Below are 23,020 nucleotides of genomic sequence, written 5' to 3'. Positions count from 1 at the left end.
CCTTACTTCCCGGAGCAGGGGTGAGAGGTCGAGGCGGGGAGGCGAAGGGGCGGTGGGCCGCGAGGGAAGGGGAGCCATGGGGTGGACGTCCTTCAGGGCCGGGGAACACACGGGGCTTTCCAGGCCGCGGGGGACGGTGGCGGGTGTCGGGGCGCGGTGGCAACGCTGGAGTTCCCGGGTCCACTATCGCAGTCAGCCCTGGTGACCCAAGCCAGGGACTGGGGAGCCAACTGAGACCGTTGCGGCTGGGCCGTGGGGCTCCCCGCTCCCGGCGGGTCCTGGCGCCGCTGTACATAGAAACCGTTGCCACGGCGGCAGGATGCCGTTTCTTTTCGGTCCCCGACTGCAGGGGGCGCTCGGCCCTGTGGATGCAGGAAAGAGGGTGCCTCGGTGGGAGAGACCCAGCTTTTCGCGTTAGCACGCCCCAGCAGTTTGAACTGGAGGTATTACTAAGCTGTAAATCCAGCTAGGACCGAAGGTTTTCCCAATCAGAGACAGACTTTGCAAACAGAGGTGGAAGAGTTCTAAAGTATTGTATAACTTGGTTTTTGGAACTTGAGATGGATATTCAGTAGTCTTGAGGTGTATCCTACAGAAAGAAAAGGAAAAAAAATGGTAATTTTCAAAAAGGATTCTCAGAGAGACTTGGTCCAAAGGTAGTGAATTCTCTCACTTAATTGTTCAGTTATAGATCCAACTCCTTGTTGTACTCTTTCTCCCCTTCTCACTACTGCACTTGATTAGTCTTTAAAAAAAAAATTCTCAGAAATGTTAAAACGGTGTTCAGAATGAAATTCATTTGATTAGGTAAGAGATGGCTCTATCATTTCATGTGTTTTTAATCACATTTTATTGAAATAATAAAATCTCAGGGGTTGCAAAATACCTTCAATTCAAGGTAATCTATTTTAATCCCATTAGATGCTTACATCTCTCCCACCATAGATCCCCCATTCTTTGGAAAAATCCTCCTAAGGCAACCCATTCTGTTCTGGGCAGCATTAATAATTTACAAGTTCTTCATCTTGCTTTCCTGTAACTTCTACCCTTAAGGTTATCCTTGTCATGGGAGCCATTCATCAATAGGCCCTGCAAGTATGAGGTGAAAGCCACATCTGATTTATCAGCTAGGTCTCATCCTGAAGACTAAGAACTGTCGTCTATATCTTATACCTAAGTCAAAGCCGGCAGGAATTTGGAGAAGTGGACAGTGTCATCCTTTTCTGCAGAGGTCTGATATATAAACAGACTCCCAGAGGGTTGAAAGAAATATTTCTATGAATTAGACCCGTTGCTACTTCTTGTTTTTAAAATTATTGCCCAAGTACAGTGGGTTTTTTAAAAACCTTTGACAGTGACCCACAATAAGAAATATAGTTTACTTGATAACCTCGTGCATTTATATAAACACATAATTTCCATTTATGTAGACATGAAGTAAAAGTTTTTATAAAGCAATATTTACTTTAATATTATATGTCAGGTAGTCCATTTTTTATTGTATTCCATCTCATTATAAAACAATGTTAATTGCAACTCACTAAATTTATTTATGGGTTGCTACCTGCCGTTTGAAAATCACTGGTACAGTGGTTAAGTATGTAGGCTCTGTAGTTAGCCTACTGAGACTCTTATCCTTAGTTCACTTGTCGACTTGCTCATTTATAAAATAGGAATAATTATTAATATCCTTTATGAGAGAGGTTTTGAAGATTAGGTGAGGTCATCTATGGCACATGGTAATTTAGCTCCATAAATGTTAACTGTTATTACTAACATCACTTAAAATAAAATCTACCCGATACAGTAATTGAGGGATTAAATGAAGTAATATATGTAAAGTACTGAGAATGGTGCCTAGCATACATTAATAACTATATATTTGTTGCTATTATTATTATCATTATCATTAGCAGCAGTATCTTTAAAGTGAACTTCTCTAAGGCCTCCTTATTCCCAATTCAATTAAATTTAGTGAATGTTTCTGAAGGGGTATAGGCACTACTTATTATGTTAGCCCTGCAGCTATGAGGATAAATAAAGTAAGCTCTTTCACAATCTAGAAGGGAAGGCAAATAAACATAATTCAAATATGTGCGCTGAGAGAGGTAAGTACAGAGCCCGGCACGGTGGCTCACGCCTGTGATCCCAGCACTTTGGGAGGCCAAGGCAGGCAGATCACTTGAGGTCAAGAATTCAAGACCACCTATCTCTACTAAAAATACAAAAATTAGTTGGGCGTGGTGGCCCACACCTGTAATGCCAGCTACTCGAGAGGCTGAAGCAGGAGAATCGCTTGAACCCAGGAGGAGGAGGTGGCAGTAAGCCGGGATTGTGTCACTGCACTCCAGCCTGGGTAACAGAGCAAGACTCTATCTCAAAAAAAAAAAAAAAAAAAAAAAAAGAGAGAGAGAGAGGTATGTACAGAGTGCCCTTAGTGCCCTTAGAACATAGTTCATTGTGTGGCGGGGAGAAGAAGGAGGCAGGGGGTGGGAAAAAGGATTGTGTTAAGGCAAGTTACAGAAAGGAGGTTATTATTTATGTTTGTAGTGAATCACAAAGAATGGGATGTTAACAGACAGCTAAACTAACAGAAGGTCATTCAAAATTAACATTAAAAAAATCTTAAAAAGCAGTTTTGGCACCACAACCTCCTCTGTCATTGTATTCCAGCTTCGCTTAAGTAAAGATTAAGTGAGGTAATCCATGTATGGCCCATAGTAATTTAACTCCATAAATGTAAACTGTTGTTATCAGGGACAGAGAATTCAAAATTAGTAGACTTCCTCCATGGAAAAAACCCTCTACCTTCTTTTTCTACAGAAGTACCTAGAAGGGCTGGGTGTGATGGCTGACACCTGTAATCCCAGCACTTTGGGAGGCCAAGGCAGGAGGATCACTTGAGCCCAGGAGTTCGAGACCAGCCTGGGGAACATGGTGAAACCCCATCTCTACAAAAAAACTAAGAGAAATTAGCTGGGAGTGGTGGCACGTGCCTGTAGTCCCAGCTACTCAGGAGTCTGAGGTGGAAGGATCACCGAGTCCAGAAGGTCAGGCTGCAGTGGCCCACGATTGCACCACTGCATTTCAGCCTGGGTGACAGAGTGACACCATCTCAAAAACAAAAACAAACAAAACACTCCACCTCCTTTTATACAGAAGTACCTATGTGGCAGGCCAGGTCTCACTAACACAGGCCTCCATAACAACGGTTTCAGTACTGACTGAGGGGTTAAGTTAAATATTAGAAGCCAGTGCCCTTAGACAAAGGCTGGGATGTAACAAAAGCTCACCAAGAGTTTTGCCTAGGCCTTCCCTGGGCCTTAAAGCATGACAAAATAGCAAAGGAATTTTTAACAGGACCCATTTAGGATTAAACAAGTTTTATTGTGGGTCTGAAGAAACTCCCCAGACCTCCACAAATAAGTTTATGGGGGGTCTGAAGGAACTCCCCAAACCTCCGTAATTTAGCAGGAGACAAGATAAGGGTAATCGCCCCAGCACCTGGACCCATTTAAATTAAGTAAATTTACTGAGACCCCAGAGGAAGGTCTTCAGGACTCAGACCTTAGTTATACATTAAAAGAAGTTAATCACTTATGTCTTTAGATGAATGCACACTTACACATGGACATATAGCTTAGAAGGTATATAAGCTCTGGAAAACTTTGTAATTTTGAGTTGGTCTGGCGATAATTTCCAGGCCTTCTCCCTGTAACCAGTTGCAGAAATAAATACTCTCTTCCTCCTCAATTCATCTGCGTCTCATTATTGGGCCACAAAAACTAGCAGGCCAACCTTCAGTTTGGTCCAGGAACACCTAGGTGGGACAGGTACAATGGCTCATGCTGGTAATGCCAGCACTTTGGGAGCCTGAAGCAGGAGGATTGCTTGAGGCCAGAAGTTAGAGACCAGCCTGGGCAACATAGGGAGACCCTGTCTCCACAAAAAAATTTAAAAACTTCAAAAAATACAAACAAGTACCTACATGGTTACTACTATCCAAATTGAGTATTATTTATACATTAGATTAATAACTTTTAAATATTGTATTTCAGCTATGACCACCAAAGATTATCCATCATTGTGGGGCTTTGGAACAACAAAAACATTTAAAATTCCCATTGAACATCTGGATTTCAAATACATTGAAAAATGTTCAGATGTTAAACATCTGGAAAAAATTCTTTGCGTGCTCAGGTAAGCATTTAAAATCATTTCATGTTTTAGTATGACCGTTTTAATTATCCTGTTGTTGCCTTCTAAAGGTAAAAGCTACGTTAGAAATTGTAGGGTCCAGCCCCACAGGGTCAGTGGGTTTTTCTCCCCGTGTGCGGAGACGAGAGATTGTAGAAATAAAGACACAAGACAAAGAGATAAAAGAAAAGGCAGCTGGGCCCCGGGGACCACTACCACCAAGACGCAGAGACCAGTAGTGGCCCCGAATGCCAGGCTGCACTGATATTTATTAGATACAAGACAAAGGGGCAGGGTAAGGAGTGTGAGCCATCTCCAATGATAGGTAAGGTCACGTGGGTCACATGTCCACTGGACAGGGGGCCTTTCCCTGCCTGGCAGCCGAGACAGAGAGAAAGGGAGGGGAGAGAGAGAGACAGCTTACGTCTTTATTTCTGCTATCAGAGACTTTTAGTACTTTCACTAATTTGCTACTGCTATCTAAAAGGCAGAGCCAGGTGTACAGGATGGAACATGAAGGCGGACTAGGAGCGTGACCACTGAAGCACAGCATCACAGGGAGATGGTTAGGCCTCCGGATAACTGATGTCAGGCCCTCCACAAGAGGTGCCCTCCACAAGAGGTGGAGGAGTAGAGTCTTCTCTATAAACTCCCCTGGGGAAAGGGAGACTCCCTTTCCCGGTCTGCTAAGTATCGGGTGTTCTTCCTTGACACTGACGCTACCGCTAAACCCCAGTCCGCTTGGCAACAGGCATCTTCCCAGACGCTGGCATTACCGCTAGAGCAAGGAGCCCTCTGGCGGCCCTGCCAGGGCATAACAGAAGGCTCGCACTCTTGTCTTCTGGTCACTTCTCACTATGTCCCCTCAGCTCCAATCTCTGTATGGCCTGGTTTTTCCTAGGTTATGATTGTAAAATGAGGAGTATTATAATATTGGAATAAAGAGTAATTGCTACAAACTAATGATTAATGATATTCATATATAATCATATCTATGATCTATATCTAGTATAACTATTTTTATTTTATATATTTTATTACACTGGAACAGCTCGTGCCGTCAGTCTCTTGCCTCAGCACCTGGGTGGCTTGCCGCCCACAAGAAATACTGAAGAAAATTCTCAAATATTGAGATTGTTGTTTTTGCCCATGCATGGTAGGTCCCAAAATAGTGGTTTTGATCCTATGGTTAGTTTGGAGAGTTTCACCTAGGTCTACTGCCAGCATGAGACTTAGGCTAATTAGTATCCAGGAGGGCATTTTTCTTGGCTTCTCTACATTTTCTAGGAGAAGGTAAAGTAGTTGTGAAAGCAGCCATTAGGGTGGGGTGTGATGGCTCATGCCTGCAACACTAGCATTTTGGGAGGCCGAAGCAGGTGGATCATTTGAGCTCAGGAGTTCAAGACCAGCCTGAGCAACAGGGTAAAATCCTGTCTCTACAAAAAATACAAAAATTATCTCGACCTGTAATCCCAGCTACTCAGAAGGCTGAGGTGGGAGGATTGCTTTGGCCTTGGAGGCTATAGTGATCCCTGGTTGTGCCACTGCACTCCAGCCTGGGTGACAGTCTCAAAAAATTAAAAAAAAAAAAAAAAGCTATTAGGAGATAAGCTTATCTCACCAACCTAGGCTGGTGGCACTTTCCCACTTCATATCACCTGACAACAAAGGAGGGTGACCCACCACACGCTGATCACATGGAGGGTGGCGGGGAGGCCTGAAGGTAATACCAGAAGGCAGGGAATCAGGACCTTTTCAGGGTAGAGCCCCATCCTAGTGACTGTCCCACTGAATATACATCAAATGTGATTGTTAAAAATGCATATTTGAGGACCCTATTCCCAGCAATTCTGCTTCAAAAAATCTGGGGTAGGGCCAGGGAACATATGATTTACCAGTGGAGCTGGCTGATTGATATGCAGGTGTTCTGTCCTGAGGAGTACCAACCTGTGACACCTCTTTTGGATTTCTTTTCTTTTATCCTTCCTTCCTTCCTTCCTTCCTTCCTTCCTTCCTTCCTTCCTTCCTTCCTTCCTTCCTTCCTCCCTCTCTCTTTCTCTCTCTCTCTCTCTCTTTCTTTCTTTCTTTCTTCTTTTTTTTTTTGTGTGTGTTTTTTTTTAAGACTGGATCTCACTATGTTGTCGAGGCTGATGTCAAACTCCTGGACTTGAGCAATCCTCCTGCTTTGGCCTCCCAAAGTGCCGGGGCCTCTTTGGATCTCTTGAGCTATTTTCATTTAGAGACCAGAGTTCTATTGCAGAAGACACTTGTGGAGCATGAGCTACTTTCCAGGAATCTAGAATTCCTTTTGCTCTGTGGTGGTTCTTTATTTCCTCTATCCCTATTCCTTATCGCTGGGTTCTTTCCTTTTTCTCTTTCATCACCTTTAGCTTCCTGTCTTCCCTGTTGGTCCCCAGCCAGACACTGATGGAAAGTGAAAAATCAGTAATATCAATTGTTTTCCCTTTTTTAGCAGAATATTATCATGTATACTTGGTCAAGGACGGATAAATAAAAATGAAAAGTTTATTGGATGAAACAGTTGGAAAGCTACAGTTATAATAATGTTGGTTCCAAGAAATTCTATGAATAGCCTAATTCAGTGATAATATATTGAACTTGGAATTGTTTTTTAAAATTTAATTTGGAAATGAAATTTTTTTTTTTTTTTTTTTTTTTTTTTTTTGAGACGGAGTCTCGCTCTGTCGCCCAGGCTGGAGTGCAGTGGCCCGATCTCGGTTCACTGCAAGCTCTGCCTCCCGGGTTCCAGCCATTCTCCCGGCTCAGCCTCCCGAGTAGCTGGGACTACAGGCGCCCACAACCTCGCCCGGCTAATTTTTTGTATTTTTAGTAGAGACGGGGTTTCACCGTGGTCTCGATCTCCTGACCTTGTGATCCGCCCGCCTCGGCCTCCCAAAGTGGGAAATGAAATTTATTTATATTTTTCTAGAAATGTAAGAATGAACAGACCTACAAAAGAATGGGAAAAGACTGATTTTCCTTAAAATAAAAGGAACAGATGTCTCCATTTAACTCTCTAAGGAAAGAATTCTGTTCCTTGAGTGGTTGAATTTCAGGGTGTTTTGTTTAAGCTGTTTATCTGCCATTTTCTTCCTACCTCTTTGAAAAAAAAAATTTAACTATGAACAGAAAATCTTTGTTGAAAAGGAAGTCCAAATTATCTTTCTGCCAGTCTCTAATACTGACTTTATGAGTTTAATATCATGTACAAAATGAACATATGAACATACATATGTTGAAGAGAAAATATCATTCCATTTTTGCTAAAGTTTTGTTTCTTTGGTTGATATTAAACTGAAATTTATATGATACATGAGATTTGAAACTTAAAAAAAGTAAATGACAATTTTTTTTTTTTTTTTTTTTTTTTGGGACAGAGTCTCTCCCTGTCACCCAGACTGGAGTACAGTGGCGTGATCTTGGCTCACTGCAACCTCTGCCTTCTGGGTCAAGCGATTCTCCTGCCTCAGCCTCCCACGTAGCTAGGATTACAGGCGCTCGCTGCCTTGCCTGGCTAATTTTTGTACTTTTAGTAGAGAGTCCGTTTCGCCATGTTGGCCAGGCTGTTCTCGAACTCCTGACCTCGAGTGATCCGCCTGCCTCGGCCTCCCAAAGTGCTGGGAATACAGGCCTGAGCTACAGCGCCCAGCCTGATGAAAATTTAATATAGTTAACTATTCATTGATATGTTTATTGACTTCATCATAAGCTATATATTTAATTAAAAATCAAACTATGAGTCTGCAAACCAGATGCTATCAAACAAATTGCCATCCATGATCCATAATTCTTTTTATATTTTTAACTCAGACAAATATGTAAGATTCAGTAAATTTTAATGTTTCAAATGTTTTCCAAAAAATTATCAGAAATGCCCAGTTATAAAATAGTTGGATAATCCATTTACCCCAAATGAACTACCTGTTTGTGTGTGAGGTAGCAATGTTCTGTGACACTATTACGCTTAATTCATATGCATTCCCTCTTCACATGAAGAGTACAGACAACAAAAAGGGACAGATGAGTCTTATTATTCATTGACTCTTGGTGTTTTCATCGTGCGTTAAATGCCTGATTTCAATTTTACGGCAACAAAAAATACCAATATTTATTCTGAAAGGTAATTGTATGTTCCAAGCAGGCAATATTAACAACTTCCATCACGACTCTAGGAATAATTCGCAGTTCTGAACCATGTTTTAGAAAAACATTTCCAGCAGTCTGTACGGGATATATTAATATTCCATCATTGATAATAATTGCACTTCTTGGAGCAGGAACTTGAAATTCTGAAATTCTTCTGTTGCAAACTATAAGACTGCTGTGAAAGGTGTACTTTCAGGAACAGAGTACTTTTTATGCCAGCCGCGGGTCAGACCTCAGAGTGATTTAAAGGAACCCATTCACGTGGTGGTGCCGGGATGAACCCAGAACCCACGCCAACTCCGCGGAGCAGCCCCACTGCCTCCACGGTGCTGGGGACCACCCCGCCCCAGTCACCCTTATCCAGTTTTTAAAGTGTATGATGAAAATTGGTTCCTTTGGAGTTCCTTTTTTTTCTTCATTGTATCGTTCCGTAGATTAATGGGTAAAAATTGAGACTGTGCGGGTTGAGGAAAGAGACTGGGAAGCAGCCCTTGAGATCTCCACAGAACGTTAGGGCTCCATGGAACCCAGCCTGCAAACCACTGGTCTAGATGATCCTAAATAAGGTGCTAACTCTAAAACTTATTTATTTCTTTTTAAGGTCTGGCGAGGAAGGATATTATCCTGAACTTACAGAATTTTGTGAAAAGCACCTTGAAGCCTTGGCCCCTGAAAGTAGAGCTTTGAGGAAAGAGAAACCAGCAGCAACAGCAGCCAGTTTTACAGCTGAAGAATGGGAAAAAATTGATGATGATATAAAGGTATAGAGTAATACCAATTTTCCACAGATATTGTTGAGACATTGTATATGTGTTTACTTATCTGAAATCCTAGGCTTCTTGTTTGTCCGTAAAGGGCTTCTAGTGTCAATTAGGCAGGATTGGTCGCTTTTTACACCCAGGGGAACATTGCAAATTTGTGTGTGTGTGCACGTCCATACATGTGTGCATTTAAATTAGCTGAATAATATTCCATCCTATTAAAAAACCTTTAATCATCTTCAATAAATAGTGCTGAATAAACATGTTTATTTGTAATTTTTTTTTTTTTTTTTTTGAGATGGAGTCTCGCTTTGTCGCCTAGGCTGGAGTGCAGTGGTGTGACCTCGGCTCACTGCAACCTCTGCCTCCCAGGTTCAAATGATTCTCCTGCCTCAGCCTCCCCAGTAGCTGGGATTACAGGCACATGCCACCATGCCTGGCTAATTTTTGTATTTTTAGTAGAGATGGGGTTTCACCATGTTGGCCAGACTTCTCGAACTCCTGATCTCAGGTGATCCGCCCACCTCGGCCTCCCAAAGTGCTGGGATTACAGGCATGAGCCACCATGCCTGGCCTATTTTTTGCACCTCCCTGATTATTTCCTCAGGATAAATTATTAGAATTCAAATTGCTTGGTCAGGTGTGGTTGCTCACACCACCTGTAATCCCAGTACTTTGGGCGGCTGAGTCAGAAGGATCACTTCAGGCCAGGAGACCAGCCTGGGCAACATAGTCAGAGCTGTCTCTACAAAAATACAAAACTTAGCTGGACATGGTGACATGTGCCTGTAGTCCCAGCCATTCAGGAGGCTGAGACAGGAGGATCGCTTTATCCTGAGAGATTGAGGCTGCCGTGAGCTGTGATGGTGTCATTGCACTCTGGCCTGGGTGACAGAGTGAGACCCTGTCTAACAACGAAAAGCAAGAGAGAGAGAAAAAATTTAAATTGTTTGATCAAAGGGTTTGAATGTTTTTAAGGCTTTTCAAACGTATGTTCTCAGAAAAGTTGTACCTTCATACATCAACCCCAACAGTGTATAAGAATGCCCAAGCCAGGTGCAGTGGTGTGTGCCTATAGTCCCAGTTACTCAGGGAGGATTGCTTGAACCCAAGAGTTTGGGGCCAGCCTAGACAATACAGAGAGACCTGGTTTCTTTATTTAAAAAAAAAAATGCCCATTTTTAGGTACTCTTTATTGGATACTGTAATCATTTTTAGTCAATTAAATAGTTGAAAAAATGGTAGTACCATAGTCCCTTCTTATCTTTGGGGCATACTTTCCAAGACCCCCAGTAGATGCCTAAAACTGCAGATAGTACTGAAGCCTAAATATACCATGTTTTTTCCTCTATATGCATGTCTATGATAAAATTTAACTTATAAATTAGGCACAGTAAAAGATGAACAATAACTAAAAAAACAGAACAATTATAACAACATACTGTTGTAAGAGTTATGTGTATATGAGCTCTCTTTCTCTCAAAATATCTTACTGTATTGTACTCACCTATTTTTGGACTGCAGTTGACTGTGGGTAACTGAAACCACAGAAGGCAAAATTACAGATAAGGGGAGGACTATTGTAGTATATTTTTTGATTACTAGTAAAGTTGAGTTATCTTTCATGGATCTGTCACTTAAATTTCTTAAATATTTACAGATTTCTTTTAATCAGCTTTATTGAGGTAAAATTTATATTCCATAAAAATTACCACCTTTATAGTGTACATTTCACTGAGTTTTGACAAATGTATATGATACCGAACATTTCCATCACCACTAAAACTTTTCTCTTGCCCATTTGTGGTCAGTGCAGACCCCACTGCCTGGGCTTTGGCAACCACGGAACTGTCAGCATAGTTTTGCCTTTTCTAGACTTGTGTATAAATGTAATCATACAGTATGTTGTCGTTCCTGTGTGTCTTCTTTCACTTACATAATGCTTCTGAGATTCATCTATGTGGTTGCTTGTGTCTATAGTTCATTCCTCTGAGTTGCTGAGTAGTATTGAATTGTATGAATATCCTACAGTTTGTTTACCCACTTACCTTTGATAAGACCCCCAGTGGATGCCTAAAACCTAGATAATACTGAGCCCTAAATATACTATGTTTCAACTGCCAAAATGTTTTCCAAAGTGGCTGTACCATTGTGCAATCCTGACAGCAATATATAAAATTTCCACCTGCTTTATATCCTGGTCAGCACATAGTATTGTCAGTTTTATTAGTTTTAGCCACTCTACCAGGTATCTCATTGTGGTTTTAATTTGCGTATCTCTAATGACTAATGACATTGAGTGTCTTTTCATGTAACTTCTATTGTGAAGTGTCTTTACATCCTTTGCCCATTAAAAAACAAAATTGCATTGTGTTCTTATTGAGTTATGAAGTACTTGTTCTTTATCAGATACATTGCTCTGTTGCCCAGGCTGGAGTGCAGTGATACCATCATGACTCACTGCAGCCTTGATCTCCCAGACTCAAGCAATTCTCCCACTTCTACCTACAGAGTAGCTGGGACCACAGGTGTGCACCACCATGCTTGGCTTTTTTTTTTTTTTTTTTTTTTTAATTGTTTGTAGAGACAGGGCTTCACTATGTTGTCCAGGCTAGTCTTGAATACCTGGGCTGCTTTGGCCCCTCAAAGTGCTGGGATTACTGGCATGAGCCACCATGCCCAGCCATCTTTTATTTTATTTATTTATTTATTTATTTTGAGACAGAGTTTTGCTCTTGTTGCCCAGGCTGGAGTGCAATGGCGCAATCTCAGATCATCGCAACCTCTGCCTCCCAGGTTCAAGCAATTCTCCTGCCTCAGCTTCCTGAGTAGCTGGAATTACAGGCATGAGCCACCACGCCCAGCTAATTTTGTATTTTTAGTAGAGATGGGGTTTTTCCATGTTGGTCAGACTGGTCTCAAACTCCCAACCTCAGGTGATCTGCCCGTCTTGGCCTCCCAAAGTGCTGGGATTACAGGTGTGAGCCGCCACACCCAGCCTCTTTTCATTTTTTTTTAACAGTATCTTTGGAAGAGTACAAGTTTTAACTTTTGATGAAATCTTTTCTTTATTGTTTGGGCTTTTGTGTTTTATCTAAGAAATCTTTGTTTAATCCAGGACCTCTAATTTTTCTCCTAGAAAGTTTATAGTTTTAATTCTTATATCTAGGTCTATAATCAGTTTTAATTTTCGTATTGGTGTTTGAACAAAAAGTATTCAAGCACCGTTTAATAAAATATTATCTTTAAATTTCTTGGTACCATTGTCAAAACTCAGTTGACCAAAGCTGGGTGTGGTGGTGCATGCCTGTAGTCCCAGTTTCTGTGGAGGCTGAGACAAGGAGATCACTTGAGCCCAGGAGTTTTAGGCTATGGTGCACTATTACCAAGCCTGTGAATAGCTGTTTAACTCTAGGCTGGACAACACAGCAAGACCTCATCTCTAAAAAATCTTTTTAAAAAAAATCAACTGGGTTGAGCACAGTGGCTCACGCCTGTAATCCAGCACTTTGGGAGGCTGAGGTGGGTGGATCACCTGAGGTCAGGAGTTCAAGACCAGCCTGGCCAACGTGGCAAAACCCCATCTCTACTAAATACCAAAAATTAGCTGAGCATGGTGGCATGTGCCTGTAGTCCCAGCTACTCAGGAGGCTGAGGCACAAGAATTGCTTGAACCCAGGAGGCAGAGGTTGCAGTGAGCTGAGATGGTGCCACTGAACTCCAGTCTAGATGACAGAGCAAGACTGTCTCAAAAAAAAAAGAATCAATTGATCTTATGTGCACGTCTATTTCTGACTCCCTCAATTCTGTTTCATTATTTTAATTTTTATATTTATTTATTTATTTTATACTCCTTGATAAGCAAGGCTACCCCACAGGCAGTCTGTCCACAGTAGCATGTTTCATTATATTAAATGTCCATCTTTATTACCTTCTTGTCTTGATTGCAATAGTTTTACAGTAACTCTTGAAATTTTACTGTAATAAAAGGCTGAAAAAAAAAGAGGCTGGAGTTAGTGCAAGTCTTCCACCTTTGTTCTTTTTAAAAGTTGTTTTGGCTATTTTAGGTCTTTTGCTTATTATAAAATAACTTGCTTGTGTTTGAATTGGGATTGTGTTGAATTTATGGATCAATTTTGGAAGAACTGACATCTTAATACTGAGGTTTCGGATCCATGAACATTGTATATTTCTCCATTCATTTAAGTCTTCAATTTTTTTTTTACAGCAATGTCTTATAGTTTTCAGTATATAGTTCTTGCATAGTTTTGCTAAACTTATTCCTAAGCATTACATGTAGCTCATGCTATTATAAATGTTAATATTTTTGTAATTTCAATGTTTTGCTCATCCTGTCACCTCAGTTATGAAAGTTTGTTTTTTTCATTATAGTGAAATACATATTACATGAAATGTATTATCTTTACCAGTTTTAAGTGTACAGTTCAGTAGTGTTAAGCATGTTCACATGGTTGTGCAACCACTCTTCAGAACTTTTTCATCCTGCAAAACAAACGCTATACTCATTAAACAACTCCCCATTTTCCCCACTCCCCTATCCTCTAGCAACCACCATTCTATTGCTGTTCCTGTAAGTTTGACTACTCCAGATACCTAATTTTAATTTCAATTTTTAATTGTACAAGTTTATATTTATCTAATTGCTTTTTCATATTGACTTCATATCCTGCAATTTTGTTAAATTCATGGATTAGTTCTAGGAATGTTTTTGTAGATTCATTGGATTTTCTACCTGCAGGGTCATGCCATCTGTGAAAAATGAGAGATTTGCTTCTTTTCCAGTCTGCCATTTATTTATTTATTTTTTTTACTTGCCTTATCGAACTGGCTAGAACCTCCAGTTTAGTAGAAGCGGTAAGAGCAGATATCCTTGCCTATTTCCCAGTCTTACAGGGAAATCATTTTGACTTGCACTATGAAATATAATGTGAGCTTTAAATTTTGTGTAGATGCCCTTTATCAAGTTGAAGTTTTCTTCTGTTCCTTGTTTGATGAGAATTTTTATCATGAATGGGTTTTAAATTTTGTGAAATGCTTTTTCTGCATTTATTGAGATGAACAGATGATTTTCTTTGTAGTCTGTTAATAAGGTAAATTATGTAGATTGTTTTCAAATATTATACCAACCTTACATTCCAGGATAAACTCTACTTGGTCATGATATATCTTTTACAAATATATTCCTGGATTTGATTTGCTAAAATTCTGTGAAGGGTTTTTGTGTCTATGATCATGAGAGATATTGGTCAATAGTTTTATTTTCCTGTAATGCCATTGCCTGGTTTTGGTAGCAGGGTAATGCTGGCCTCATAGAAGGAGTTGAGAAGTATTGTCTCCTCTTCTGTTTTCTAAAAAAGTTGGTATGTAATTGGTATTATTTCTTTCTTAAATTTTTTCAATTCACTGTTGACACTGTATAGGCCTGGGGTTTTCTTTGTAGGAAAGATTTTAACTGTGAATTCAATTTTTCAAATAGATACAAGGCTGTTCAGGTTATCTTTAGAGCTCTCTTTCTGTACAGCTTCCTCCTCTCTGATATTTTTTCCCCTGAAACCTCATAGTCTTGGTCTCCCTAACGTCCAAACTTTGTCTGCTGAATTCAGCAAGACCACAGGGTTCTGTTTGGGTACTTTAACTGTGCTGCAGCCTGGAAACTGCAGACAGTGAGTTGGAGCAAATGTAGGGCTTACCTCATTTGTTCCCCTTTCTTTCAATAATCACTGTCCTGTGCCTCCCTGGTTCAGGTGATTCTCCTACCTCAGCCTCCCGAGTAGTTGGGATTACAGGCACATGCCACCGCGCCCAGCTAATTTTTGCATTTTTTCTATTAATGTATTTCTCATTGTTTTGTAAGAGTTCTGTACTGTATATTGTAAATTTTCCTCTAGCTTGTTGTTTACCTTTTAAATGTTGTGTGTGGTGTTTTTTATTTTTTAAAAATTTTATGCTATCCTCTTAATTTTATTCTTTAAGATCTTTTCATCAGCTTTTATAGTTAGGAAGGTTTTCTCTCCACCAGATACATATTTACTTATATTTTCTCAGAGTTTCTTCAGTTTCATTTTGCTTAAGAAATTATTTTTTGGCTGGGCATGAGTGGCTCATGCCTGTAATCCCAGCAGTTTGGGAGGCCGAGGAGGGCAGATCACCTAAGGTCAGGAGTTCGAGACCACCCTGGCCAACATGGTGAAACCCTGTCTCTACTAAAAATACAATCAGCCAGGTGTGGTGGTGCATGCCTGTAATCCCAGCTACTCAGGAGGCTGAGGCATGAGAGTCAGTTGAACCCAGGAGGCGGAGGTTGTAGTGAGCAAAGATGGCACCATTGTATTCCAGCCTGGGAGTCAGAGCTAGACTCTGCCTAAAATAAAGAAAAAAAAAAAAAAAAAAAAAAATATATATATATATATATATATATGTGTGTGTGTGTGTGTGTATATATATATATGTGTGTGTATGTGTATATATATGTGTGTGTGTGCATATATATATAAAATATATGTATCTCACAGATTCTGGAGAACCAGTTTTTTTGTTTACTTTATTTATATTTTTCTGGGGTTAAAAACAATTTTAAAACATCTAAAAACAATGTTGAGGTATATGCATTCTGTAACTTATAATGCTGCTTTTTAAACTTTCAGCCTTCTCATTTTATTGGCTTGAGCTCAAAAATATGGTAATTAATCTACCAGTCAAAAATAGCACTTTATGTCCAGACTTTTTGGCCTTGTTTTCAGGATTTAGACAGCTTGATTTCAGTTGAAGAGCCTATGTTTTTCCCCGTTGTGTGTCTTTGCTCTTCTTGACCACTTTTTTTTTTTTTTTTTTTGGAGATGGGGTCTTGCTCTGTCACCCAGGCTGGAGTGCAGTGGCACAATAATAGCTCGCTGCAGCCTTGAACTCTTGGGCTCAAGTGATCCTCCTTATTCTCCCAAGTAGCTGGGATTATAGGCATTTGCCACCACACTCAGCTAATTTTTTTTGTAGAGACATGGGTCTTGCTATGTTGCCCAGGCTGGTCTAGAACTCCTGTTGGTCACTTCGCAAGTTAGTCTCCTTTTCACTTGCCTTTCTTTCATACTTTGTCACTTGTCCCCTTTTCTCCATTCTTTCTTGCTCCCTTCCTCCTCTATAAATCTTCCTCTTATCTTTTACCACTCTAACCTTATTGCTTTTCTTTTTCTTCTCATATTTCTCCTCTTTGCCCTTTTTCACCCTCCCTGCCTTCTATATACAGATAGGACAGATAATATAGTTTTTTTTTGGTTGTTTTTTTTTTTTTTTTTTGCTGTATCCCAGTGCTTTTAAGAGTGTCTAACAAATATTAGAACTCTCAATACATCTTTTCTGAATAATAAGTAATACTATTTCACGGATAATAAATATCTTACTCAATTTTTTTTTCTGGCACCTGTGACAATTTAATAAACATTAAGAACCTACTATATGTCAGACACTGAATCACAAAGATGAAATTAAGACATAGGCCCTGCCCTCAAGGAATTTACAGTGTAAGAAGAGAGACTAACAATAGATGATTTTTAAATATTTATGCTAATGTATTATGGAGGAGAAGCACTTTTAGCCCAACTAGGAAGTTCTGGGAAATCTTGCTGAAAAGAATGATGAATAAGGTCTTGCAAGATAAATAAAAGTAGGAAGGGCAACAACAATGTATATATACTTAACAAGACTGAACTGTAGACTTAAAAACTGTTAAGATGGCCAATCTTATTATGTTATGCATATTTACAACAATTTAAAATAAAAGGTACGAAGTATGTTCCAGATAGTGAGGATGGCAAGATCACATTGTCTAAAAAATTGACTCATAGGAAACTATGATAAATATAGTTGACTCTTGAACAACACAAGGAGTTAGGGGCACTGGCTCCCTTTACAATCAAAAATCTACTTACAACTTTTGACTCCCCCAGAATTTAACTACTGATAGTCTTTTGTTGACTGAAAGCCTTACCAATAACATAAACAGTTGATTAACATATATTTTGTATGTTATATAGATTATATACTGTATTCTTACAATAAAGTAAGCTAGAGAAAAGAAAATATTATTAGGAAAATCCTGAGGAAGAGAAGATACATTTTCTATGCATTAAGTGGAAGTGGATCATCATAAAGGTCTTCATCCCCATCATCATCAAATTAAGTAGGTTGAGGAGGAGGAGGCACAGGAGGGGTTGGTTTTGCTGTCTCAAGGGTAGCAGAGATGGAAGAGGTGGAGGAGATGAAAGGAGAGGCAGGAGAGGCATGAGAGGTGTACTTGGTGTAACTTTATAGAAATCAATCATAATTTCTGTCTTTTGCTTTTTCATTTCTCTAAAAATGTTACGATATGGTACCAATCCTTCTTCTACCGTTTGCTTTAGTTTTAGTCCCCATATCACAGAGGATAGATGTTGTAAAAGAAGTCAAAAACAGTCTTGAGTAATCAGAGCCCTTCTGCCAGATTGTCTTATGTTAGTTTATTTTCTGGCATTGCTTCTTCTGTGTCTTCTCATTGTCTGGCACTGGTTCAGAAGCACTTACCTTCATGAAGCCATCTTCTGTTAATTACTGTGGTGTGGCGTTAGCACTTGAATTTCTCCAACATCCATATCTTGAGACACTTCACCCTCAACTTTTTTTTGGCATATTCATAATCTCTTTTATGATTTCCTTGATTTGCTCTATTGTAAATCCTATGAAATCCTGGACAATATCTGGACAGTTTTTTTCTAGCATGGATTTATTATTTCATGGCTTTTTTTTTTTTTTTTTCTTAGAGATGGGATCTTGCCATGTTGCCAGGGCTGGAATGCAATGGCTATTCACAGGCAGGGTCATAGCACACAGTACAGCCTACAACTCTTGGGCTCAAGTGATCCTCCTGCCTCAGCCTCCAGAGTAACTGGGGCTACAGGTGCATGTGCCACCACTCCTGGCTTAATGGCTTTTTCTATAATAATGATGGCATTTTCAATGGTGTAACCCTTCTAGACGTTCATGATGTTCTATCAGGGTTCTCTTCGGTAGTATTGACAGTCCTTTCCATAGAGTAGGGCATGCAGTGAAGTTCTTTTTTTTTTTTTTTTTTTTGAGACGGAGTCTTGCTCTGTCACCCAGCCTGGAGTGCAGTGGCTCACTGCAAGCTCCGCCACCTGGGTTCACTCCATTCTTCTGCCTCAGCCTCCCGAGTAGCTGGGACTATAAGTCCCCCCACCACGCCCGGCTAATTTTTTTTTTGTGTTTTTAGTAGGGATGGGGTTTCACCATGTTAGCCAGGATGGTCTCAATTTCCTGACCTCGTGATCCACCCGCCTTGGCTTCCCAAAGTGTTGGGATTACAGGCGTGAGCCACCGCGCCCGGCTGGCATGCAGTAAAGTTCTTAAAGATCTTTGTGACCCCCTGATCTAGAGGTTGAATTAGAGACGTTGTTTTGGGGTAAGTAGACCACTTGACCCCTTTGGTCTTGAACTCATGGGGTTCTGGGTGGTCTGGGACATTGTTCAACATCAAAAGACAGTCCCTTAGTGGCAAGGTACATCCTGACTTCAGGAACAAAGCATTGATGGAACCAATACAGAAAAAGGGTTCTTGAATAGGCCTTCTTGCTGTACAGTCAAAAGACTGGCAGCTGATATCTATCTTTTCTCCTCAAGGCTTGAGGGTTAGCAGCTTTACAGATAAAGTCAGTCCTGATCATAAACCCAACTGCGTTTGCACAAAATAGTTGAGTTTCCCTTTCCCTTCCTGCCTTAAATCCTGGTGCTTGCTTCTGTTCCTTACTAATAAATATCCTTTGTGGCACTTTTTTTCCCCTAGAATACAGCACTTTTGTCTGCATTAAAAACCTGCTCAGACAGATATTCTTTCTCTTTAGTGATTTTCTCAATGGCACCTGGAAACTTGTCTGCTGCTTTTTGGTTGGGAGAAGCTGCTTCTCCTGTTCTCTTGACATTTTAAAAGCCAAACCTTTTTCTAAAATTCAAACCATCCTTTGCTGGCATTCAGTTCTTCAGCTTTATAGGTTCATCATCTTCTTTTGCTTTAAGTTGTCATATAGTGACTTTGCTTTTTCTGGAATCATATTAGAATCTATAGGAATGTCTTTCTTTTTCTCTCTTTTTTTTTTTTGAGACTGAGTCTTGCTCTGTCTCCCAGGCTGGGGTGCAGTGGTGCCATCTCGGCTCACTGCAACCTCCGCCTCCTGGGTTCAAGCAATTCTTCTGCCTCAGACTCCCCAGTAGCTAGGATTACAGGCGCCCGCCACCACGCCTGGCTAATTTTGTGTTTTTAGTAGAGACGTTGGCCAGGCTGGTCTGGAACTCCTGACATCAAGTGATCTGCCCGCTTCGGCCTTCCAAAGTGCTGGCATTACAGGAGTGAGCCACCACGCCCAGCCAGGAATGTCTTCTTTACATCAATCTTGCACCCACATGAAGGCTGCATTTTCAATACAAGATAAAAAGGCATTTCACAAGAAGTGCAAAGTCTTTGCACCTGATGGTGTATCCGCAGTGATGCAATGATGGCCTTACAAATTTCCCTCTCCTCTCCTCTCCTCTCCTCTTCTCCCTCTTCCTTTCCCCCTCCCCCTCCCCCTCTCTCTTCCTCTCTCCCTTTCCCTCCCCCTTTCCTCTCCCTCTCCTCTCCCTCTTTTTTCTTTTCTTTCTTTTTTTTTTCAGTGGTCCCTATTCTGGATTCATTTATTTTGAAATGGTGGACAACTGCAACTGTAGCTTATGCCAGATCTTAATCTCTGGCACATATCAAGCAATTCAACTTTTTCTTTTGTAATATCATGTGTTTTCTCTGTTTCTTGGGAGCACTTCCAGCATCACTAGTGATACTTCGTATGGGTCCCATGGTGTTATTTAAGGTTTACAGTGTTGCACTAGACATCATAAAAATATGTGAGAACTGTGAGAGATCACTTTTTATGACAAGATGCAGTTTACTAGAGACAAACTGCTTCTGCAGAGATGACTAGTGTCACAAGGCATTTTAAGCAGATACTTGTAACTTAAAGCTTACAACAACAGCAACAGGAGGTGGCTGTGAAATTATTATGTATTGTAGTGTGTGATACAGTCAGTTTTATGCAGTTATGATTTAATATTGCATCCTTATGTCTTTTTTTTTTACATTTCTCTTTACTGTGAATGGTGCTATTTATGGTCTGTAAGTGTTTGTGTGGGTAAGTTTTGATAAATTTTAACTTTTTATAACTTATGTATACTTTATTGTAGTAAATTATAAACTAGGCTAGTATCTACATATATTTTATGCATTCATGAAATACCTAACTTAGCTTAATTTTTTGATATTTCTAATTCATCTGTGAGTTTTTTCAAACTGTCACAAATCTCCAAATATTTTTCCAATATTTTTACTGAAAAAAATCCACATATAAGTAGACCCATGCAGTTCAAACTTGCATTGTTCAAGGGTCAGCTATAGTTCTTTCTTATGCTTGGTTATAATTATTTCAAACTATATATTTACCTTTTTCTCTATTCTCAGAGTTGGGTATCGGAAATTAAAAAAGAAGAAGATAAAATGCACTTTCATGAAACCGAGACATTTCCAGCAATGAAAGATAATTTGCCTCCAGTTCGTGGTTCAAACAGCTGTCTTCATGTTGGCAAGGTAGGCCTTTTTGATATCTTTGTGGGTGGTAGTGGGAGAGGACTGTTGCTGTTTATTAAGGGGCAATCTCAGTTGAATCGGAGCAGCCTATGTGTGATGTCCTCTAGGAGAGTTGGGGAGTTTGTTCAGCTGGCTGGGAACTATCACCTTCTTCACTAGGCTGTATCTCATTACTTGGAGATCAAAATGAAACAGTTTTTTCCTTTGAAGTCTTGCATCTTGGGCTTATTTACTGCCTTTAGTCTTTTTTTTTTTTTTTTTTTTAATACGCCCTGTCTCTTCTGTCCAATTTTGATGAGAGCAAAAGGTCTGATTCAGTGTGTGAAAATTTCAGGGAACAATTATATATATATATCTAGTAGGGCTACAGAGGATATATCATATTACATAATTTAATTATGGATTTAAAACAGTAAACAGATACTTTCAGTACTTATAAATGTCATTCCTCTATTTAGTGCATGTGTTCTTCCCCTTATTCCCATTTCTCTGTGTGGTCCCTATTTTGTCACATAGACCTCTCCTTTTTAATCCGTGGGCTCCATACAGAACGGGCCTGTTGAAGTTCCAGGCCCATTCTATTTAACTTTAGATTGAAACTGGGTTTCCTGGCATCCATCTGACCTTGTAATTTCTCAGATGACTCCTCAAGTCTTTTCGTTTCTAGGTTAACTCATTCTTGTGATTCTCATCTTTTCTTTGAATCAATTTTATTTTAAAAATATCCATGGCTCTTCATCACTCTGCTCTCTGATAATTTACCTTCCTGGATCTTTTTACTCCTCATTAGGAATTACGTACGTAACTGAGGTGTACAGTAATCTGGTGAGGATGCCACTGTCTGCAATCCATGAAATTGTATTTATTGAATAGTCAGTCGGGCACGGTGGCTCACGCCTGTAATCCCAGCACTTTGGGAGGCTGAGATGGATGGATTACTTGAGGCCAGGAGTTTAAGACCAGCCTGGCCAACATGGTGAAACCCCATCTCTACTAAAAATGCAAAAACATTAGCCAAGCGTGGTGGCATGTGCCTGTAATCCCAGCTTCCTGGGAGGCTGAGGCACGAGAATTGTTTGAACCCAGGAGATGGAGGTTGCAGCGAGCTGAGATCATCTCCTCTGTCTCAAAAAAAAAAAAAAAAAAAGAATAGTCCTTGTGCACTAAGACTGTGCCCTGAAAATATAACAATGAATAAGCATTGCTGAAGGAGCAATGGGGTGGATGGACTAGTGGTACAGTAGTTCTCAAAGTATGGTCTAGGAAGCCCTTAAAGTCCCAGAGATTCTTCCAGGGGATCCAGAAAGTCAGTGCTATTTTGAAAATAATACTAGTGCTTTGTCCTTGTCACTGTGTTGGCATTTGCCCTGAGGATAAAGCTGCTGTTGCTTTAACATGAAGCAAGGCAGGCACCACACTGTACATACAGTAAAAACAAATTCCAATATTACTTAAAAATACCTTTAATAAAATAATAGAATATTTACTTTGTTAGATCTTGAACTTCTAGGACATGTCCTTTTAGTATTTTGTGTGACAAAGTGAGAAGTATGCAGAAAGCACTTCCCTGCATAGTGAAATATGATGGTTATGATATGATGCATAGCCACGTTTTCCTGGAACACTGTTTCTACTTGAACTAATGGTTGACAAACTGTCATTATTCAGAATTGGGATTTCAGCAACAATTTTGTTGAAAGTGAATGAAGGAGGCCTGTCACTTTAAGGAAAACAACTCACAGTATTTGTTGCTAGTAAGCAAATCTGAGCTTTCAAGTGCAAATTAGGTCCAGGCAAGTGGGGCAGTGGCTCAGGCCTGTAATCCCAGCACTTTGGGAGGCCAAGGCGGGTGGATCACTTGAGCCCAGGAGTTCGAGGCCTGGGTAACAGAGTGAGACCCCATCTCTACAAAACTTTTTTTTTTCATTAGTGTGGTGCGGTGGCACATGCCTGTAGTTGTAGTTCTAGCTACTCAGGAGACTGAGGTAAGAGGATTGCTTGAGCCCTGGAGGTCAAGGCTGCAGTGAGCCATGATGACACCACTGTACTCCAGTCTGGGCAACAGAGCAAGACCCTGTCTCTAAAAACAAAGTGCAAATTAGGACTTTAGGTATTAAATATTTAGTATAATATAATAATATCTAATAATTTAGATATTATGTGTTTCTCAAATTTCTGCTTGTGACAGAAAATAGCCCTTAAGGGGGATACTTGTCAA

The 23,020-nt window shown here is 40.2% G+C and overlaps 1 protein-coding gene across 6 annotated transcripts in view; it reads left to right on the top strand.

Annotated features, from left to right (window-relative positions):
* The window catches only part of LOC105476063 (sperm associated antigen 1), a 78,938-nt gene that overhangs the window by 179 nt on the left and 55,739 nt on the right, over nucleotides 1–23,020 (top strand). The window contains exons 1-4 of one of the 6 annotated variants that reach the window (XM_011731693.2): nucleotides 313–443; nucleotides 4,059–4,200; nucleotides 8,966–9,125; nucleotides 20,677–20,802. In XM_011731693.2, coding sequence (XP_011729995.2) covers nucleotides 4,061–4,200; nucleotides 8,966–9,125; nucleotides 20,677–20,802 — 426 coding nt within the window. In that variant the 5' untranslated portion in view covers nucleotides 313–443; nucleotides 4,059–4,060. Of the gene's footprint in view, nucleotides 1–312; nucleotides 444–478; nucleotides 657–1,074; nucleotides 1,232–4,058; nucleotides 4,201–5,248; nucleotides 5,354–8,965; nucleotides 9,126–20,676; nucleotides 20,803–23,020 lie in introns of those variants that run through there. The other 5 variants (XM_011731695.2, XM_011731694.2, XM_011731697.3 and 2 more) reach the window with 5 other exon arrangements.

This window comes from Macaca nemestrina, chromosome 8, assembly GCF_043159975.1.
Source record: "Macaca nemestrina isolate mMacNem1 chromosome 8, mMacNem.hap1, whole genome shotgun sequence".
In the NCBI taxonomy this organism is placed as follows: domain Eukaryota; kingdom Metazoa; phylum Chordata; class Mammalia; order Primates; family Cercopithecidae; genus Macaca; species Macaca nemestrina.
This window is presented reverse-complemented; position numbering and strand designations above follow the sequence as displayed.